This window comes from Notolepis coatsorum (genome assembly GCF_963971535.1).
Source record: "Notolepis coatsorum genome assembly, chromosome: 18".
Lineage (NCBI taxonomy): Eukaryota > Metazoa > Chordata > Actinopteri > Aulopiformes > Paralepididae > Notolepis > Notolepis coatsorum.
The window spans coordinates 70,095,666-70,114,256 of NC_140182.1; the positions used below are offsets into that span (position 1 = coordinate 70,095,666).

Sequence of the window (18,591 nt, forward strand, 5' to 3'; positions counted from 1 at the left end):
GACAATAATAAAAAGAGTCAAATAGAATAGACAGAGTAACTCATTTCTACAAGGCCTGCCTCATTTGCACTCTGGTTGAATGCCAAACTTATTTCCGTTGTACTGTACTTGTGCTGTATGATGACAATGCATTTGATTATAATCTAAACTAATCTAATCTATCTAATCGAAATTGAGAGAGCACCTCTGGTTGGACCTCCCACTGACTAATCTCACACGATATAGTGTTTCTGGGACAGTGGGAGCTGTGTAGACCAGATGATTGTCATTCACACACTGATTGTGTATATTTTAACTTCTTTGAAGAGAAATAGCCCAGCAGCAGATATTGTGTTCTTTCATGTTGTGATATCAATGTAACTTCAATACGCTGTTGGGCCCTACGGCACAGTAACAGCATGGCGGTGAGCCATGGTGACCCAGGGGGTGAGCTGCAGAGAGAGAGAGAGAGAGAGAGAGAGAGAGAGAGAGAGAGAGAGAGAGAGAGAGAGAGAAGTGGAGGAGGAGATGATGGATCTAGCCATGCCGTCTTCAGTGTGGGGGTTGCTGGAGGGCGTGTGTGCGTGAGTCTGATTAACATGAGTGCCATCTCTCTGGCACACACACGCTGGCACGCTGCCCGTACAGAACAGAGTGGGGGGGGGGGGGGGGGGGGGGCAGGCCTTGTGGAAAAGATGCACATTGAGTGGCCACCACCACCAGGCAGACCGCACCCCCCAGGAAAGAATGGGACTCTCCAGGACTGGAACTGGAGCCTGCTTACTGTCCCTCACCACAGCCCCTCCATAAGCCTCAGAGAAAAAGCCATTAAATATTGAAAAGCGTCCTTGTATGTCCTGGCAAAGGTCTGGGATTATGCTGGTTAACCCTTTCACTACCGCACCAAGGTTAACCCTTTCTGTGCCACACTACAGACGGTTAAAGCGTTAACTCTTTGTAGTGTGGTAGTGAGGGGTTAGCCCTTTGTAGTGTGGTCGTGAAGGGGTTAACCTTCTGTAGTGTGGTAGTGAAGGGGTTAACCTTCTGTAGTGCAGTAGTGAAAGTGTTAACCCTTTGTGGTGTGGTAGTGAAAGGGTTAACCTTCTGTAATGTGGTAGTGAAAGGGTTAACCGTATGTAGTGTGGTAGTGAAAGTTTTAACCCTTTGCAGTGTGGTAGTGAAAGGGTTAACATTATGTAGTGTGGTAGTGAGCGGGTTAACCTTCTGTAGTGTGGTAGTGAAAGGATTAACCTTATGTAGTGTGGTAGTGAAAGTGTTAACCATTTGTGGTGTGGTGGTGAAAGGGTTAACCTTCTGTAGTGTGGTAGTGAAAGTGTTAACCTTTGCAGTGGGGTAGTGAAGGGGTTAATCTTCTGTAGTGTGGTAGTGAAAGGGTTAAACGAAAACTACAGACAAATGATTATGACAAAAGCCCACCTTGACTGACTCTAACCCCCCCCCCCTCCACACACACACACACACACACACACACACACACACACACACACACACAAACAAACAAACAAACACTCGCATATGAAAATAGTAGCTCACTCACATTGATATCACCATCACAGTCCTGCCACTATTCACTCCCCACAAACAGTCTCTGTGTACGTGCTGCTGGCGAATAGTGTCAGTGTGTACAGCCTGCATTTTCCCCTCTGTATCCCCTCAGAACTGCAATGACTAAGCCAACAGGAATGCCTACCTTATATACTGGCTTAAAGGGGCAGACACCCTCCATCCAGTTCAACATACCCAGACTATATTACTGATACTATAGTTATACCTGAAGTAAAACATTCAAATATAGTTTCTAGCTGGTGTACATTGGGAACATTATTCAAATGTATTAACTTTTTTATGAATAAATAAAGATAACTTGAATTCTTACAGTTAGATCACTCCGAGTATAACCTTGTGAACCAGAAGTACCAGCTAGGAAGTACCCCCACCCTGTCCCCCCCCCCCCCCCCATGCTGCTTTGACACCCGAATTTCCCCAAGGGGATCAATAAAGAATTATCTTATCTTATCTTACTTCTGTAAATCAATACGCAATACATTTCCTTTATGATTCATTTATGTATTTTCTTGTCAGCAATTTCTCAGTGAGCCAAATTAGTAAAGCTAACCAGGGGGGAAAAAAGGTGAAAATGGAGATAACTTTATGATATTATTGTTTACATGATCTGCAATTCTCTGGGTCACATCATGGAAGTTATAAAATCTAAGACTACATAGCTGGCTCGCACAAATATACTTACATTTACTATATACTATAAAATCACATGCGCTCTATGGCGAAGACAGAGGTTGTTGTAAAGGGTCCAGTCTGTGGGGTTGGGTACATAACTCTGTATTTGTACGACCAAATTACATCAGTACTACTGAGTGCAGATTCACGCTAGATCAATCGGTACCAAATTCCGGTACCTTTACATGTTTAGTATAAGAGCGTAATATACTAGACAAGAGGGAGTCTTCTCCACACACTATTACTGTCCCGTCTCTTGGGTCTTTAGAAACACCAGACGAGGTCAGAGGAGTTTGGAAATATTTATCAAGAATGGCCAGATCATTTTTAAATGTAAAAACATAATACATGATCATGCAACAATAAATAACAAAATGTTCTAAATAAATAACAATGTTGAAATTGAGAGATTTGGACTTAAAAAATATGTACAACAGAAATTAAATCTTTTGTTATTACAGAGAGAGTTAAGTACCGAAATAATTTACCATTGGGAACCGGTACTGGTAGCGGTTCAAATGTGAAGGTACCCCACCCTACCAGTCTGCCTGTCTCTGAACCTACTTGACCCTGCAAGGTTGTCCTCCAGAAAGGCCCTTTCCCTCCCTTACGTCGGGCTCGGGGTCAGAGCGCTCAGAGCGGCGGTATCAAGTGAGTCTCTGGCATCGCGGGAGTAAACAGATTATCAAATGCAAAAAGTCTTCCTGGCCAGTGGGGAGCTCTGCCAAAGCTGCCAAGCATCCTAATGCTTTTCCTCTGCTGGGTTCAGTACAGGGACACACGGGGCTCAGACTCTGTATGGCGTGGCACGGCACGGTAAGGCCTCTCTCCTCTCTCTCTCTCTCTCGGCTCGTCCGTCACCCTGAAGTACCGCTGCTCACGACGCTCAAACATTCATAGAAAGGTGTATTCCCCTCTTGAAGATAGGATTACAGGGACTGTATCGAGGCACAGACAGGTAGGGTTGCAGTAATTAACATTAGGATTTGCCAAAAAAAAACATGTCATAGGCACAGACAGACATTTGCCAATCACCATCAGTCTGCAACATTTGGAACACGTTGTTCATACGTCCATAAATGGCAGCGGTGGAGAAACTGAATATGTAACCAGAGTTTCTGCGAGGCTGATAATACGGTAAGCTGATACTCCCAACACATAAAGGAGCCATGTGAGCTATGTACGGACGGGCAAGTGTCCCTCGGAGCTGTGAAGAGGGACCTGCCATGGGACTGCAGTACGGGGCGGTCTGCCCCCCCCCCCCCCCCCCCCCCGTTCCCCTGCCTGTCTGCGAGGGCCTCTGGCCTGTTTTTTGGGGAAGCGGTGGTGCCTGTCTGGAACACAGAGACCTGAGGGGCCTGTTTGAAGCAGGCCAGAGAGCGCACTTTTAGTCACGGGACCCACAAACTCAAAGCAAACAGCACGCGATGTATTACGGGGGCCGAGGCCGAGCCAGAAACAAGCAGGCCGGCCGCCACCGGAGTGATGAGACGATGGCTTCGACGAGTAAACAGTCGGGAGATATCTCACGGCCAGAGCTGTTCACAGCCCCCCCCCCCCCCCCCCTGATAAGAGCGGGAAGAAGAAACCACCCGTAAAACTATCGAGGAGAGCAATAAAAAGAGAAAATCCGGAGGGAACGAGGAAACAAAGGAGGGAAAGAGATGGAGAGACGGTGGGGTGTGAAGAAGAAAGGAAATCAAAGGAGGGACGAGAAGGACGAGGGAGGACGGGAGTGAAGACAGAAGAGGTCGAGGAGAGAAGGAGGGGAGGAACTGGTTGGGCTGTGTTTTTCAAACCCTCCAGGCCAGGCGTGTTAGCGAGAGCTCGCCGTTGTGCTCGTATACTTGACATTTCTCTGACATTTCCCCTCAGCGCCTCCCCTCCTCCCCCACACGGATCCTCCTCCGTTAGGGCCTCTCCACGCATCACTGCCTGCCACTAAAAAGCACCCAGAACCTCTGCTCCAATCTCCACTTCCCTACACAGTCACTCCCCACTCCCCGGCCACAGGTCGAGTATTAACCTGGCTTACCCTGCCTGAATTCACGTCCGCCTCCGCAAGGGAGACCGGGCGACAGTTTAATGTAGACCCCGCCTGACGCCGCTGCTCTGGTTCGTGTGTTGTCTCCCTCGGCCCGTACGGTAGGCAAACAAGCCTCTATATGGAAGGAGTTGTTGTGTTCCATACGGCCCCAGAAGCCCCAGAGGCTAGGCTAGAGTACTAGTAGGCACCAGGCAGACAGCACTCCCTCCTCATGCACGGTAATTAAAGAGGAGACTGGTCCGTATTGACTAGAAAACCACTGCATGCCCTTGAAGGAACATCTGTACTGGAGAAAAACAAGGCAATTATGCAGAAGGGAGGAGGGAGGTTGGGGGGGGGTATCTGAAGCGGGAGGGAGAGAGGTAGACACATCCTTCAAAGAGAGAGAGAGAGAGAGAGGGAGAGTGAGACAAACAGGGGAAATCGCATCTCTGCTTCAAGCTCTGAATATTAACAGACATTATATAGGCTAGTTGTGTCAATACTACCACCAACCTTCACTCTGTCTTATTATTACATCAGTTTCTCCTTGGTTCTCTCTGCTCCCTGAAAGCCTTTATCTACAGCCTTGAGACCTCAAGGCCCTCTGGGTGAATACATTTACCCTGACCTCAGCCTGGGCCTCGGAGAGAGAGAGAGAGAGAGAGAGAGAGCTTGACTACATCAAACATACCCTCTTATATTCTGCCTCTTAATTCTGACACTATAAAACAACAAAGGGTTTCGTTCTTTGAAAACGCTAGCCATTAAAATGCTATATATGCTACATCCATTTTGCCGGGGGAAGAATGTGATCTGAAATTGATATATTCAAAACTACAGATAATAACTTCCTCAAACATGTAGCCATTTTGTAAGCCATCTAGTTAAATTCAACGGTATTCCACTATGAGTTTTTTTTATCAACAATCATTTTCCCAGCGGTCATTTTGTGAGAGTAGGCGGTGCCTACTCTTTTGTAACTATTCTAATTGTTCACCGTTTCTCACAGCTAACATTTCTCACAGCAAAACAAATCTTTCCATTCAATGGACAAAGTAGCACGGGGTCCGGCTCCGGTCAAGTCAAGTCAAATGCTTTTACTGAACCAGTAGCAACACACACAGGAAGCTCCAGCAGAGAGCCTTTGAAAGTCATCACTCAACTAAATAGTGCTCGCAAGGAAAAACAAAAGCACAACAGTAAACACCATAGCTATAGCCTATAGAAACAGAAGTGGTGACTAACGGAACGGAGGGTTGATTTCCCCTATTTGTTTGGAGGGCCCTTGGGGGGGGGGGGTGTTTGAGAGTACCAGCTGACCATGGGAGCTGCACACAGGTCCTCAATAGACATGGGGGCCAAGGAGACATTTTCCCACCGTCGAGGAGAGGAGACGGGGAGCTGACGACAAGCAGGGAGTGGGAGTCCGTGTTTTCTTTTTGCCAGCTCCTCCAAAGTCAAGGTCGACCTCATTCTCCTTCACGAATAAAGACCTCTCTCTAAAGAGGTCCTGCATTATTATATTATAATTATTCTCCTTCACCAAGCAAAAACATGCATCTGAATACCTTTGATTCGGACCACTGAGACGCGGCAGAAAGTTGTCTCCATAGGGAGAGTGAGAGAGAGAGAGAGGGAGAGGGAGAGAGAGAAAGAGAGAGAGAGAGAGAGAGAGAGAGAGAGAGAGAGAGAGAGAGAGAGAGAGAGAGAGAGAGAGAGAGAGAGAGAGAGAGGCAGGCGCCCAGTCTCTATTAAGCTCCACAGTATTTCCCAGTCTAGACAAAACAAACAAACAGTGGAGGCCAGGAGCCTACTTGACCTACACCGTGGCACTGATATCACCTCCGCGTAAACTTCATCAACATTTGCACAAACGGGCACAAGTAGGGGAGAAGAATTCAGCTACTCTTGGAGGCCGATGTTCTAAAAATAATGTTCCTTATTGCTTATTGTTCCAGTTAAAACCAGCCACATGCCCTCGTCAGGGTACTGGCACAAGAAAACAACAAAATGTTGTTCTACTACCCCCCCCCCCACACACACACACACACACACACACACACAGCTTATATAAGCCGTCTTAAGTTAAAACTAAGATAAGAAGGTATTGCATGAACTAAGAACCGTTGCTATTTTTAACAAATGATTAACAAATTACTGAAAATAAAGTACCATGAAATTGATTCTAAAAAAGGGGCACTTCACCAAAAAAGAAATAGTTTTGCCCATAATCTCACACACACGTCCAAGAAATTCCAGACAGTTTTGCACATTCATTTAGTTTATTGAGAGTAAATTAGTTTGAATGTGGCCACCAGTGATGTCATTGTGGACATTGAATCATTGTGTTGTATTAATTACAGCTCAATTAAATGATAAGGTAGCAGTCAAGACAAGGTATTGCTATTTCTTTAATCTACATCATTTCATGGTGCTGTAATTAACTAAACACAAGGTTCCAATGTCCCCGAGGACATCACTGGTGGCCATATTCAAACTAATTTATTCGCAATAACTGGCAAACTAAATGAATGTGTGCAAAACTGTTTTGAGTTTTTGGATGTGTGTGAGATTATGTGCAAAATAAATCAGCATTTGAAGTGCCCCTTTAATAGTTGTTATTTACCTTTGTTGAATTGAAGTACTAACCCTTTCATCAACCAAGATAAGATACGGGACTGTGTATTATTTACTATGAGCAGTTTATGAAGGCATTTGGACCTCTAATAAAGACAATGGCATCAATCGTGACTGCAGCCTTGAAAGATGAGAATGAGTTTCCCTTAGCTGATGGAGACCAAATCCAATAGATAAACCTATAGCACATGCTGTCACTATGATATCAGCTGCCCCTTAGTGAACCTAATTAACTTCAAATTATTCATATCTCCAAAACATTCAAATGATACGCAACAGAATGTGCACAACATCCACATAAAACACAGAATAATACAAACAAACACCAAAGAGATCCAGACACCTAAACCGCCATTGTGTGGATTTTATGGGAAGATTCCCTGCAAGACAAATGACGTAGGCCTGTGCACAACTGCCCTTTAGCGCACAAGATAAATGGGCCCACGACAGCTGGCCTAGTTGTACTCCCATTTCTGATGCCTCTACTGGTCTCAGATCTGTTACCAACGATGACTGAGGAGACTGAATAGAGGTGATGGAATATGCAGCACTGAATTCAGACCAGCGTGATGAGAAATACCCATATAACTGTGTATGATAGCATACAATAGTGCTGTATATACCGTATATATATTATTTTTTTTATATTTACTGCAAATATATATCTATATCTGTCTGAATACACCTGTATATAATCCTTTTTATCTGTAGATAATACATATCTGTACATATCCCTTACCTACTCTTATTAGTTACGCTGCTGGTCACTATGACTTACTACCATAGTGTCTTTATACCTGTATCACTGTACAATACTACAATTCTGTACATACATCTGATTAGCACTGTTACTCAGTAGTGCTCATTTATATATGTACATTGTACATTGCACATTACTATTGCACTTTACTGTTACATTTGCACTCTGGCTGGATGCCAAACTTTGTTTTGTTTTACTGTACTTGTGCTGTATAATGAGTCATGACAATACATTTGAATCTAATCTAATCTAATCTAATATCCACATTTCATTGTGTATAAATTACCTGACCCGGTCCCCTGAACTGTTTTAGAAAATACCTGACCCTACCCGTGGGCTTAAATAAAATAAAATTGAAAAAATAAATAAATAAAAAGGATGACCCTCCTAGAAATTCCTCCACTCCTTTCCATGAATTGTAAATAGTCCCTAAGACAAATATTTAACCTGCACGGTCCAGACAGGTAGACAAGCTAGTTTCTTGGCAGAGCGGCGCTAACCTCGACTGAGTATGTCTTTCTAATACCCGGTGCTGTATGTTGCAGGCTGTCCCTCGCTCCACAAATAGCCTGATCTAAAGACAAGGGGTCTCATTCCCGAACGAATTTACAACCAAAAATGTCCTCTTAGGCAGATTTCTGCCCATTTAAGACATATTAGGGCTGGGAGCGCGAGTCCCCAAGTTTTCCTGAGATCAGATTTGAGCGTGGCTGAGAGCAGATTTAAGAGTGCTGAGGAGCACTCTTATGATTGATTGACTAATTGAAAATTGTATTAACTTGACAGACTGTGTTTTCATAGTGATTCCTTCATGTTAACGCTACAGGCCTCCTTGGAATTAATTACTTAATCATAATTAAAATAAATATGACAATATTTGTATGATAAGAAATTACGCATTTGATGTCGGAAAAATTAATAATATGGATTCATCTGATCACAGGGCAGCTGCTTAACCATATCTGAACCAGCTATTTTGGACAAATTTATAATTACTTTAATTACTCAGATATTCAAACACAATTATGCAATTATTGTGAAATGATTGAAAATAATAATTATTGAATGCCTTCTGTGGAATTTGTATTTCTTATTTGTTACACATCTGTTTTAATGATTAATTATATACATTTGAAAGAATGCAGGTCAACATGCAATGTATCCCATTGATTGGTATACAATGGGACAGACCTTTGTTTGATTGATTGATTGATTGAAAACTTTATTAACAGATTGCAGAATGGGTACAGTACAGTACAGCACAGCTCAATTACATACAATTGTTAAGGGGATGCAGACCAGAGAAAGACTTTCGTCTTGTTTACATCAGGGTCCCCAATTAGATGGGAGGCCGAAGGTCTCTAGAGGCTTCCGTTAATGAAATGATTGATCTGGTTTTACAGAGTATATGTTATTGTAATATGAACTACATAATATACTATAATAACACATTTCCGTTTGTTGGCAACGGTTTTTGGGCCATATCTTTATGAAAATTAATGTGTTGATAAGATAAAAACTACCTACGTTTGTGAAAAGGGGCGTTGCTGCGGAACCAATCAAAACGCGTTACAACGTCAGGTGACTTGATTTCTCCCAATGACATTCTTCAAGCCCTGGAACCAGGAAGTAAATATTGCTACTCGTCTGTTGACAAGACTGGATAGCTCTGCATTCGGTAAGCTCTCAATTCATTACTATTACTATTGAAATGCATTTTTACTTAACTTTACAGCATTATTCAAACGTGATAGGAAGTTATGAGTCATCAGCAGTTTATATGCAGTCCGTTTTGACGTCCGATTACACATTGGAAAATGTTGTAGCCAGCTCACAAAGACTAACGTTACGTTAGCATTTTAACTTTCTCAGATAGCAATCTAACATTACGTTAGTGTAAATCAAACAACTCTAACCCAATACTAATAATAGTAACTTGTTTCACATTCTTGCTGTGTGTTACACTATGGTAATAGCGGTCTGTGTTGTTGCCTGTGACGTTAGAAATTTGACGTTGTCACAACCGTTACATATGTACAAATATACTGTCTCATAAATATACTCTTCCAATATAACAATTAACAATAGTTTGATATTGGATGGTCCCTGTGCTGTTGTTTACTGTCTATCTGTATGTCATGTATGTAATATGTTATGATGAATTGAAAATAGGGGACCCTGATGTAAACAAGATGAAAGTCTTTCTCTGGTCTGCATCCCATTAACATTTGTGTGTATTGAGCTGTACTGTACTGTACCCATTCTGTAATCTGTTAATAACGTTTTCAATCAATCAATCAATCAACATTTATAACACAATAACAAGTGTGAAAATAACATGTTATTTATTTTAACAGTAACATGTATTACAAAAACATATTCCCTGTTGTCCCAAATTACTGCTCCTTAATGATGATGATTCTTTAGCTTTAAGTATTGTTCAGAGACGATTTGGCTGGCAGGAAGTACTGCTGAAAAAAAAATTGCCGCTTTGATGGCAAGCTCCACATTCTCTGCCCTTTAATCACTGGAAACAGTTATTAGCTGATGTTGTAACAATGGAGCTTTCTACAGCTAGATTAAATGGTGCAAACTATCAAACAATAGATAGCTGGAACCAACAATGTGCATTGTATGCCTGTACCTGTGCCTATCTTCCAAAAAAGAAATAAAATATATGAAAAAAAGAAGAAAAAAACTCCAGTGAAAACTTAGGATACAGTGTTCTGACAGTCCAAACACAGACACATGTCTGTACATGGTAGGTTGTTTGATTTGCATGTGCATCGCCCCTTCATGCATTGTGTTTTTTTGCAGGAGCAGTATACAAGTTCCAGGATTGCGACTGGGGCTGGAGGAAGTGACATCCAGTCAATCTCGAAGAAATCTCTGGACTGCTGATCACCACATGGGAACTGTATTGAGAGGCATGAGCACAGTGAAGCAATAGTCGGGTGTCTGCTTCCTCCTGTATTGAGAACAGTGTTTGTAGTGGTAACACCTCCACCCCTGTGCCACTGCTGTTGACTCTGATGACATGGCACTCAGACCCATGTCCAACTATCAATGTGATGTCTTGCATTACCTCTTTGCTGGATTTTGACCATGTCTCAAATAGAAATTGCTGTAGGTTTTCTTTGTTTTCGCCACAAGCTAAGAACTTGGACCATTGTTTTGGTGTTTTCTGGTCAGCTGAATATATTGTAGTCAGCTGACATCCTCTTGCTGCTCGTCGGTTTCTCTCTGCGTTCTTTATGCTCAGTGTTTTGTACGTGTCGGGGACAAAATGCACCACTTTGGATTTACTTGCTTTGGCTGGGTTGATGAGGTTCAATAGTACGCTGTTTGCAAATCTTCCAAATGTATCCTGAGGTTTCATTGCCTGTATCAGAGCCATTGCATCACACACCCAGGTTGAGCCATCAGGGACTTCAACTGTGGCGGGTGGATTTACTGATCCCTCGAGAAAGTGCATTAACTTGGTTTTATCAGTTTTCACCATAGAGCCATCCATGTTCGCTATGGCTGCAGGGAAGGGTCCCAGACTGTAGACTAACATTTCCCCGATGTCAATCTTCCTGACTGTTCCCACCACTATAAGCCTGGCGAAGAGGTCTCGGTCTGCTTTCAGGGCCATCTCCTTGCCTCTCACCTTGGTAACACTTGATGTTGCTGTGTCCTTGAAGGTTTTGAGTTTCATCTTTTTTACAGGAGCATGGAAGTCCACCTCATCTGTTAGGAGACGTTGTTTAAAGAAATCGCCAAATGCCTTCTCACTGTACTAGTTACACATTACACACATACAAATGACAATAACACTATGTAACAACCATCAAATGCACTCACAGCACACACATCCACACGCACACACTCACTTTAAACAAACAACTCACTGCAGCACCCACTTTAGAACACCTAAACACACTTTATATTTATTGGCAAAGAATTTGCACTACAACCCATACCTCATTACACCTTACTGTAAATTGTACCTCATCCCATTTCTGCATTGTACTGTATAGTATATTGTATTGTAACTCAGTTACTTTTCTACTCTGCATTGTACATTGTATGTATATATTGAACACTTGTCTACGTACTTGACTTCTATTTTATACTTATCTATTTTTATCTAGCACAATCTCTGGAGCAAAACAGAAAGAAGCATTTTATATAAAAGTATTCTGTACTTCTGTATGACAACTAATAAAGAAACTTGAACATCAAAAAATCAACATTCTGTTCTCTATGCCAGGCTAGATCTGACCTTGACTCATGTTACAGGATTAATACACACTTTATACACAAATTGCATATAGCATTCTCTTTGGTAGCATTCATTCTGTGTTTATTGTGTCATACTGGGGAATAATATTAATATTATTATGTCCTATTGGGGACATCATTTTAAATTCTGAGCAATTCAATCGTTTTTTTTATAGAGAGGACGTCTGACATTGATTGAAAACGGTTAACAGATTGCAGAATGGGTACAATACAGTACAGCTCAATACACACAATTGTTAAGGGGATGCAGACCAGAGAGAGACCAACAAAGTGAGGTATGTAATACATTTCGAATCAAATTGTGGTCGGTTAGATCTAACGTTAATATCACGTTATCCATCTAATGGATAGCAAGCTCACCTGACGTCGGTATGGCTTGCGAAATACAATCTTATAGTAAGAAACAAAACACAAGTTGAACATAGTTTTGAACGTTTTATTACAATAGTATTTAGGTCGGACCGTCGGATCTAATGTTAATATCACGTTAACCATCTAAAGCTCATCTGTGACGTCGTTATGGTTAATACAGTGCGAAATACAATCTTATATAGTAACAAAACAATACACAAATTGAACATAATTTTGAACGTTTTATTACAATAGTATTTACTGTCTCATGTTGTGTATAATCAGCTAGCGTTCCAGTCAGATCCATTCTCCGTTGTTCTTGTTGACAATTTTGGGGTCCCGAAATCCCGTTTCTGTATCCTGATTGGTTTATCAGCTAGAGGTGTCCAAAGATATGCATGAGCAAACATTTAATTTAAATGTAAGATTACGAACACCGATGACCAACAGACGGCTGGCCAACAAACGTATTTTGACTCAACATAATAACTAGATATCACACACAAAGAATTGTGTAGTCTGCCAACATGGATCAATCAAGTTCACTTTAGACAGACTCGGCCTCCCATCTACAATTTTCAATTCATCATAACATATATGACACACACGACATACAGATAGACAGTACTGCTACATCTATACATTTATGACATACCAGATTTGCAAATACAGTACTGTTTGTGATACAAAAAGAGTCCAGAAAAGAGAGTACATTTGACGTAGAAACTGTTGGAGGAGGTTGGGTAGGAGGGGTGGGTGGGGGACACTGTACAAGCAAAACTGTACATTGGAATATTGACAAAACCATACTTGGTCATATACTGTACATTGGAGGGGGTTGATATAGCTATAAACCTGCATTCCTTCGAATATATCATTAATCAATTAAACTTATATTGAAATACACTATATAGCCTATACACCAACACTGAAATGACAGTGGATAAATACATAAATAAGAACTAAAGCTAATCGGTGGAAATAGACTGCATTAATATTCCATAACAAGTCTTGTGTGCGCCTACGTGTCTAATGAATGAACAGTATAGGCTTAATATATTCCAGTTACCTGTTTCATTAGGATCCAGCACTATACACATGCTCTGTATACAGACTGTACCTATACTGTACGTATAGGCAGAGCACACATACAGCATCTACCAAATCCTAATGAAACAAGTCATTAATGGAATAACAAGCCATACTGCGCGTTCATTCATTACGCCGTAGTAGGCTATATATATTATATTTCATTCATTCATTCATATACAGTACTGTACGCGTGTGTGTGTGTGTGTGTGTGTGCGCGCGCGCTGTGGCAGGTGTACCGCGAGCTTATATGATGCCAATACATTCATCTAATCTAGTTTTGATGGGTCGCAAGACTCGCAAAGCACTTCCGCCATTCCATTTTCACACAGCTGCGTCACTAGTTGCCTTATAAGGAGCTCTGGAGGCGTTGTTTTGTATGCAAATGACCTGAACGGGAACGCGCTTTTGAGTTTAAGACAGAATCACATTCGCCAAGCAGGTACCAGATCTTGTCACAGGTGCGACCGTTTCAGCCACTTAAGACATATTACCAGCACGTACGCGACTCAGAGTGAACTTGTCATTGATTCTGTCTCAGTGGTTCCAAGATAAGTCTTCCAAAAGAACTCTTTGAAACATTTTGGAGAATGAGACCCAAGGTCTCTATAATGAACACAGAGGAAGCATTTGGGCCTGTGGACAATCCTAGAGCTGGGACGGAAACAATCCTAGAGCCGGGACGGAAACAATCCTAGAGCCGGGACGGAAACAATCCTAGAGCCGGGACGGAAACAATCCTAGAGCCGGGACGGAAACAATCCTAGAGCCGGGATGGAAACAATCCTAGAGCCGGGACGGAAACAATCCTAGAGCCGGGATGGAAACAATCCTAGAGCCGGGACGGAAACAATCCTAGAGCCGGGACGGAAACAATCCTAGCGCCGGGACGGAAACAAGGGGAAAACACTGCAGAGATTCGTGGAATCCGTCCGAAACGCACAATTTGAGAGACTGAGAACCACCTGCCTAGAGACTGAGACCCACCTGCCTAGAGACTGAGACCCACCTGCCTAGAGACTGAGACCCACCTGCCTAGAGACTGAGACCCCCTGCCTATAGACTGAGAACCACCTGCCTAGAGACTGAGACCCACCTGCCTAGAGACTGAGACCCACCTGCCTAGAGACTGAGACCCACCTGCCTAGAGACTGAGACCCCCCTGCCTAGAGACTGAGACCCATAAAAAGCCCTGGGGAATCCCCTTCCTCCGGGCCTGTTCGGGTCTCTTCCGAGACACTCTGCACTCCCAGCTTGTCCGCTTACCTTTCTGACAATGGCTGGACGTCCAGCAGCGGTAGTCGTAGTTGTCGTTGAACATGGTCCGCTCGCAGAGGGGGTCGTCCTCCATGATGCCGGGGCAGACGTCCCCGCACTCCTTTGACTGCTTATTCCCACTGACGAAGTTGTTGAACTCGGCGTCCATGATGAGCGACCAGTCCACCGAGTCCAGGTAGCACAGCTCGGGGTTCTTCTCGATCCTGATGGCGCCCCGGGTGATGTTGCGCAGGTGGTACAGGCCGATGTCCTTCAGGCTGGTCATCTCGAAGATCACCAGGGCGTAGTTGTAGAAGAGGTTGCGCCCGCGGATGACGCTGAGGTTGGGAAAGAGCGTGCTGAGGCTGTCGAGGCCCGAGACGCGGAACAGCAGCAGGTAGTCGGTGATGACGGTCAGCTTGGGGAAGCTGAGAGAGCGGAAGAGCTCCTGGTTGAAGTTGTTGGTCTTGTGGGAGATGAGGAGGATCTGCAGGTAGCCCTCCACCACCGTGCAGTTCTCCAGACGCTTGAACTCGCTGATCTCATTGCGGATGTCGATGCTCGGACCGCAGACTGGGGAGGGGGGGGAGAGAGAAAGAGAGAGAGAGAGAGAGAGAGAGAGAGAGAGAGAGAGAGAGAGAGAGAGAGAGAGAGAGAGAGAGAGAGAGAGTTAACATTCTCCATCCCGCAATCACGGAATAAGATAAGATAAGATATTCTTTTGTTGATCCCCTTGGGGAAATTCAAGCGTCATAGCAGCTTTGGGGAGGGGGGAGGGGAGGTACAGGTATGGGCAGGGTAATAGTAGAAAGACATAAACATAGGCGATACAATTGGATCTGAATATAAAAATATGAGGAGAAAATAAACTGTGTAAACTGTGTGAATATAAAAATATGAGAAATATGAGAAGTGTAAACAAAGGTACACACGAGTCTATAGAAACGCTGCATTAATTATACAGTTGTAACTTCTGTATAAAAGAAAATGTGTACAGCCCTTAAGATGGTTACATAGGTACTCCTATGAATACTTGTTTTCCACGAAAAGGTGGTGAGGTTAGTGGGTTTTCCTACCAACATGTTACGTCATGTACAGTGAGAAACAACAGACGGCACATGGATAACAAGCCTTCATAACGACGCTGTAAACAAGGCCAAATATATCTCCTGTGAGAATCCTCTCCAAGATTATATATATAAATAAATACATAAGAAAAGGCTGGGGAAGATCTTTTTTTGTCCCGGGCCTGGGTGCCGTGTTTAACTCTTCTTACAGTAGTATGTACAAAAGGTTATTGTCCCGTGCCGGGCCATGTTTAACTCTTGTTACAGTATGTACAAAAGGTTATTGTTGCTATTGTTTGATGTTTTGCAACTATTCATTGTGGCCCTGGCTTGCCTCCTGTCTTTGAGGGGAGCGTCTGAAGTGGCACAGCCATCGGAGGCGCTTGTTCTCGTCGTAACAAAGGACAAGCATAAACAGGCAGGCAGGGTCAATCGAGGTGAACGTTTTTAATCGTGAGCCCGCCATGGGAGGTTGCCTTGGTGACAATGGGTGAATATTTATAGACACTTTTTGTCCATGTGTTGTGTTCATATAATTATATCCCCGGATGGGAATATTATGGATTAAACCCGCCCGACCGCCTCGCCGCTAACCACAGAAGCTCCGATCTTTTCAAGTTTGCAGTGCACGTTCATGACCTCTAGAGGATGACCTCCCCCATGACCTTTCCTCTAGCGCCACCATCCGGCCAAACTTTAAATTTTCACATTTGTGTGTATCGCAAACACCTTCCATTCAAATAATAAAAAATGTGCTGCGTACATTCATGACCCCTAGTGGAAGACGCCTAAGTGATTTTGCTGACCCTATGACCTCTAGCGCCACCATCACACCAAACATTCAATATTGAAATTGGTCTAATCTCCTGATCAGATTTCCACCAAACTTGACAAATGTGTTTGCCTTACCATAGCAAGGAGGCTGTCAAGTTTTGAAGTTTTTAGCTAACCTATCCTTACTGTGTCAGGTTCTGGAGTAAACAGCAAACTTTCTTAGAAAACGGGAAAAAACGTACAGTTACGTAAAATCTAGACATTTCCGCTAACGGTGTATCACGTGAAAGATCTATGGAGGATTAATGCAATTACAAAGGTTCAGATGTTGCAACCAGCGGGTCACAAATATATGATACCAGGAGGGTTCAGCCATCAGCAGGAGAGATGTCTTGATATGCGCGCCTTGGTTAAACCTGTTAGGGTCTTACAGACAGAGGCTTAGGACGCCATCGCAGAGAGCACTGTCACGGGGCCATCCAATGAGACAGTCGTGTTTTCAATAACATCCTTTGATCCTTGTCAAAACACTGTCTCACCAAGACTAGGGAATGCAGTAGAAGAGCTGCTGGACGCTCGCTGGCCTCACAATAACAAGTGTACAACCGAAGCCATCCACTCAGTTTCATCAAAACGCTATATAATCTTTGTGAAATTCAAAGAAAAAGGATGTGAGTGACCACTATTTGGCACATCCTCAACGAGAGGCTGTGTATTAGATCCAAATACACACACACACACACACACACACACACACACAAAACAGACTGCGCTTGAAGGACGTGCATTGTTTATCAGGATGAATGGTCTTATTTACTCCCGTCAGGGGCGGCGTTGCACTTCTCCAAATTTAGAACGGAAATTATTACTCTGGGAGAGAATAGTATTTGCTTTCTCCTATCGACACCGGCGCCCCTGGCCTCCTCTTGTGAGCCTGCATCGAGCTGCATGTCTCCTTTGTTCCATTGAGAATATTCTCTCCCTGCTCCTCCAGCGGCCCAGAGGAGGGGGGAGGAGGGGGAGGAAGAAGGGAGGAGGGGGTGGAGCCACTCAGATACAAAGACTAATTTGTTTGTTAGTAAAGAGAAACTCTAGGCCTCACTTCCTGATGGCGGCATTAATAAAATCGAGGAGGAGGGGGGGGGGGCTCGGCTAGAGAGCGAAGGGGGAGGGGGGGGGGGGGTATTGTGGCGAGGAACAGATAGGGTTACTGCCAAGCATAGCTATCTTGAGGCCCTCCTACTATTGGTGTAGAAGCACTGATGACAAATATAAACAGACGAATTAGAAGGGACGTTCAGCCGACATACCGAACACATGGTGTCTCTATTCCGTTTTTATGTATTACTCTTAGATACAATTTGTGTATTGTTTTTGGTTTGCTTTGTGAAAAGAAAGAAAGAAAGAAAGAAAGAAAGAAAGAAAGAAAGAAAGAAAGAAAGAAAGAAAGAAAGAAAGAAAGAAAGAAAGAAAGAAAGAAAGAAAGAAAGAAAGAAAGAAAGAAAGAAAGAAAGAAAGAAAGAAAGAAAGAAAGAAAGAAAGAAAGAAAGAAAGAAAGAACCCCCCGCCTCTTTGTCATTCTCTTGTTCAACTCATTAGGCACGTTAAGTAGCAGGAATTCCAATAATTTCCTTGGAAAGGGTTTGCGGAGGCTGTTGCCTCAAGCTAAGCCAGCAGGCATCCATGGATCCTGCCTCTCAATCTGTTTGTTTTGAAGGCAGATTTTCTGAAGAGTCCTCATTAAGGTTTAGAATTGAAAAACAAATACATTCAAGAAGATATACAGTACTGTGCACAGGCCACCCGAGAAATGAGTTTTAAAGCTACTTAGTTATTTATCTGGGCAGTAAAAAGTATTTATTTACTCTGAAAAACACTATATAACGTTGGGATAAATTCAAATCGACATAATACAATAAAAAGGAAACATAATGATATCTTGTGAGGTTAATGATATCTTGTGAGAGATTTTGGTTCCCAAACGTCTCTTTGAGGCAGCCCAGTCATTCCACGCGCCATTTCATTCCATGTTCTGGATTTGTTCAATTCCGCTTGTTTTTTAGACCAAGATCCTTCGGGATGAAATCAGTGTCCAAGACGTT

The 18,591-nt window shown here is 43.1% G+C and overlaps 1 protein-coding gene across 1 annotated transcript in view; it reads right to left on the minus strand.

The window, feature by feature from the left end:
- Positions 1 to 18,591, minus strand: part of LOC311245383 (insulin-like growth factor 1 receptor) — a gene marked incomplete at its 3' end in the record, with an annotated part of 52,207 nt that overhangs the window by 16,381 nt on the left and 17,235 nt on the right. Inside the window, exon 2 of the mRNA XM_084335225.1 lies at positions 14,658 to 15,221. Coding sequence (XP_084191351.1) covers positions 14,658 to 15,221 — 564 coding nt within the window. The remainder of the gene's footprint in view (positions 1 to 14,657; positions 15,222 to 18,591) is intronic.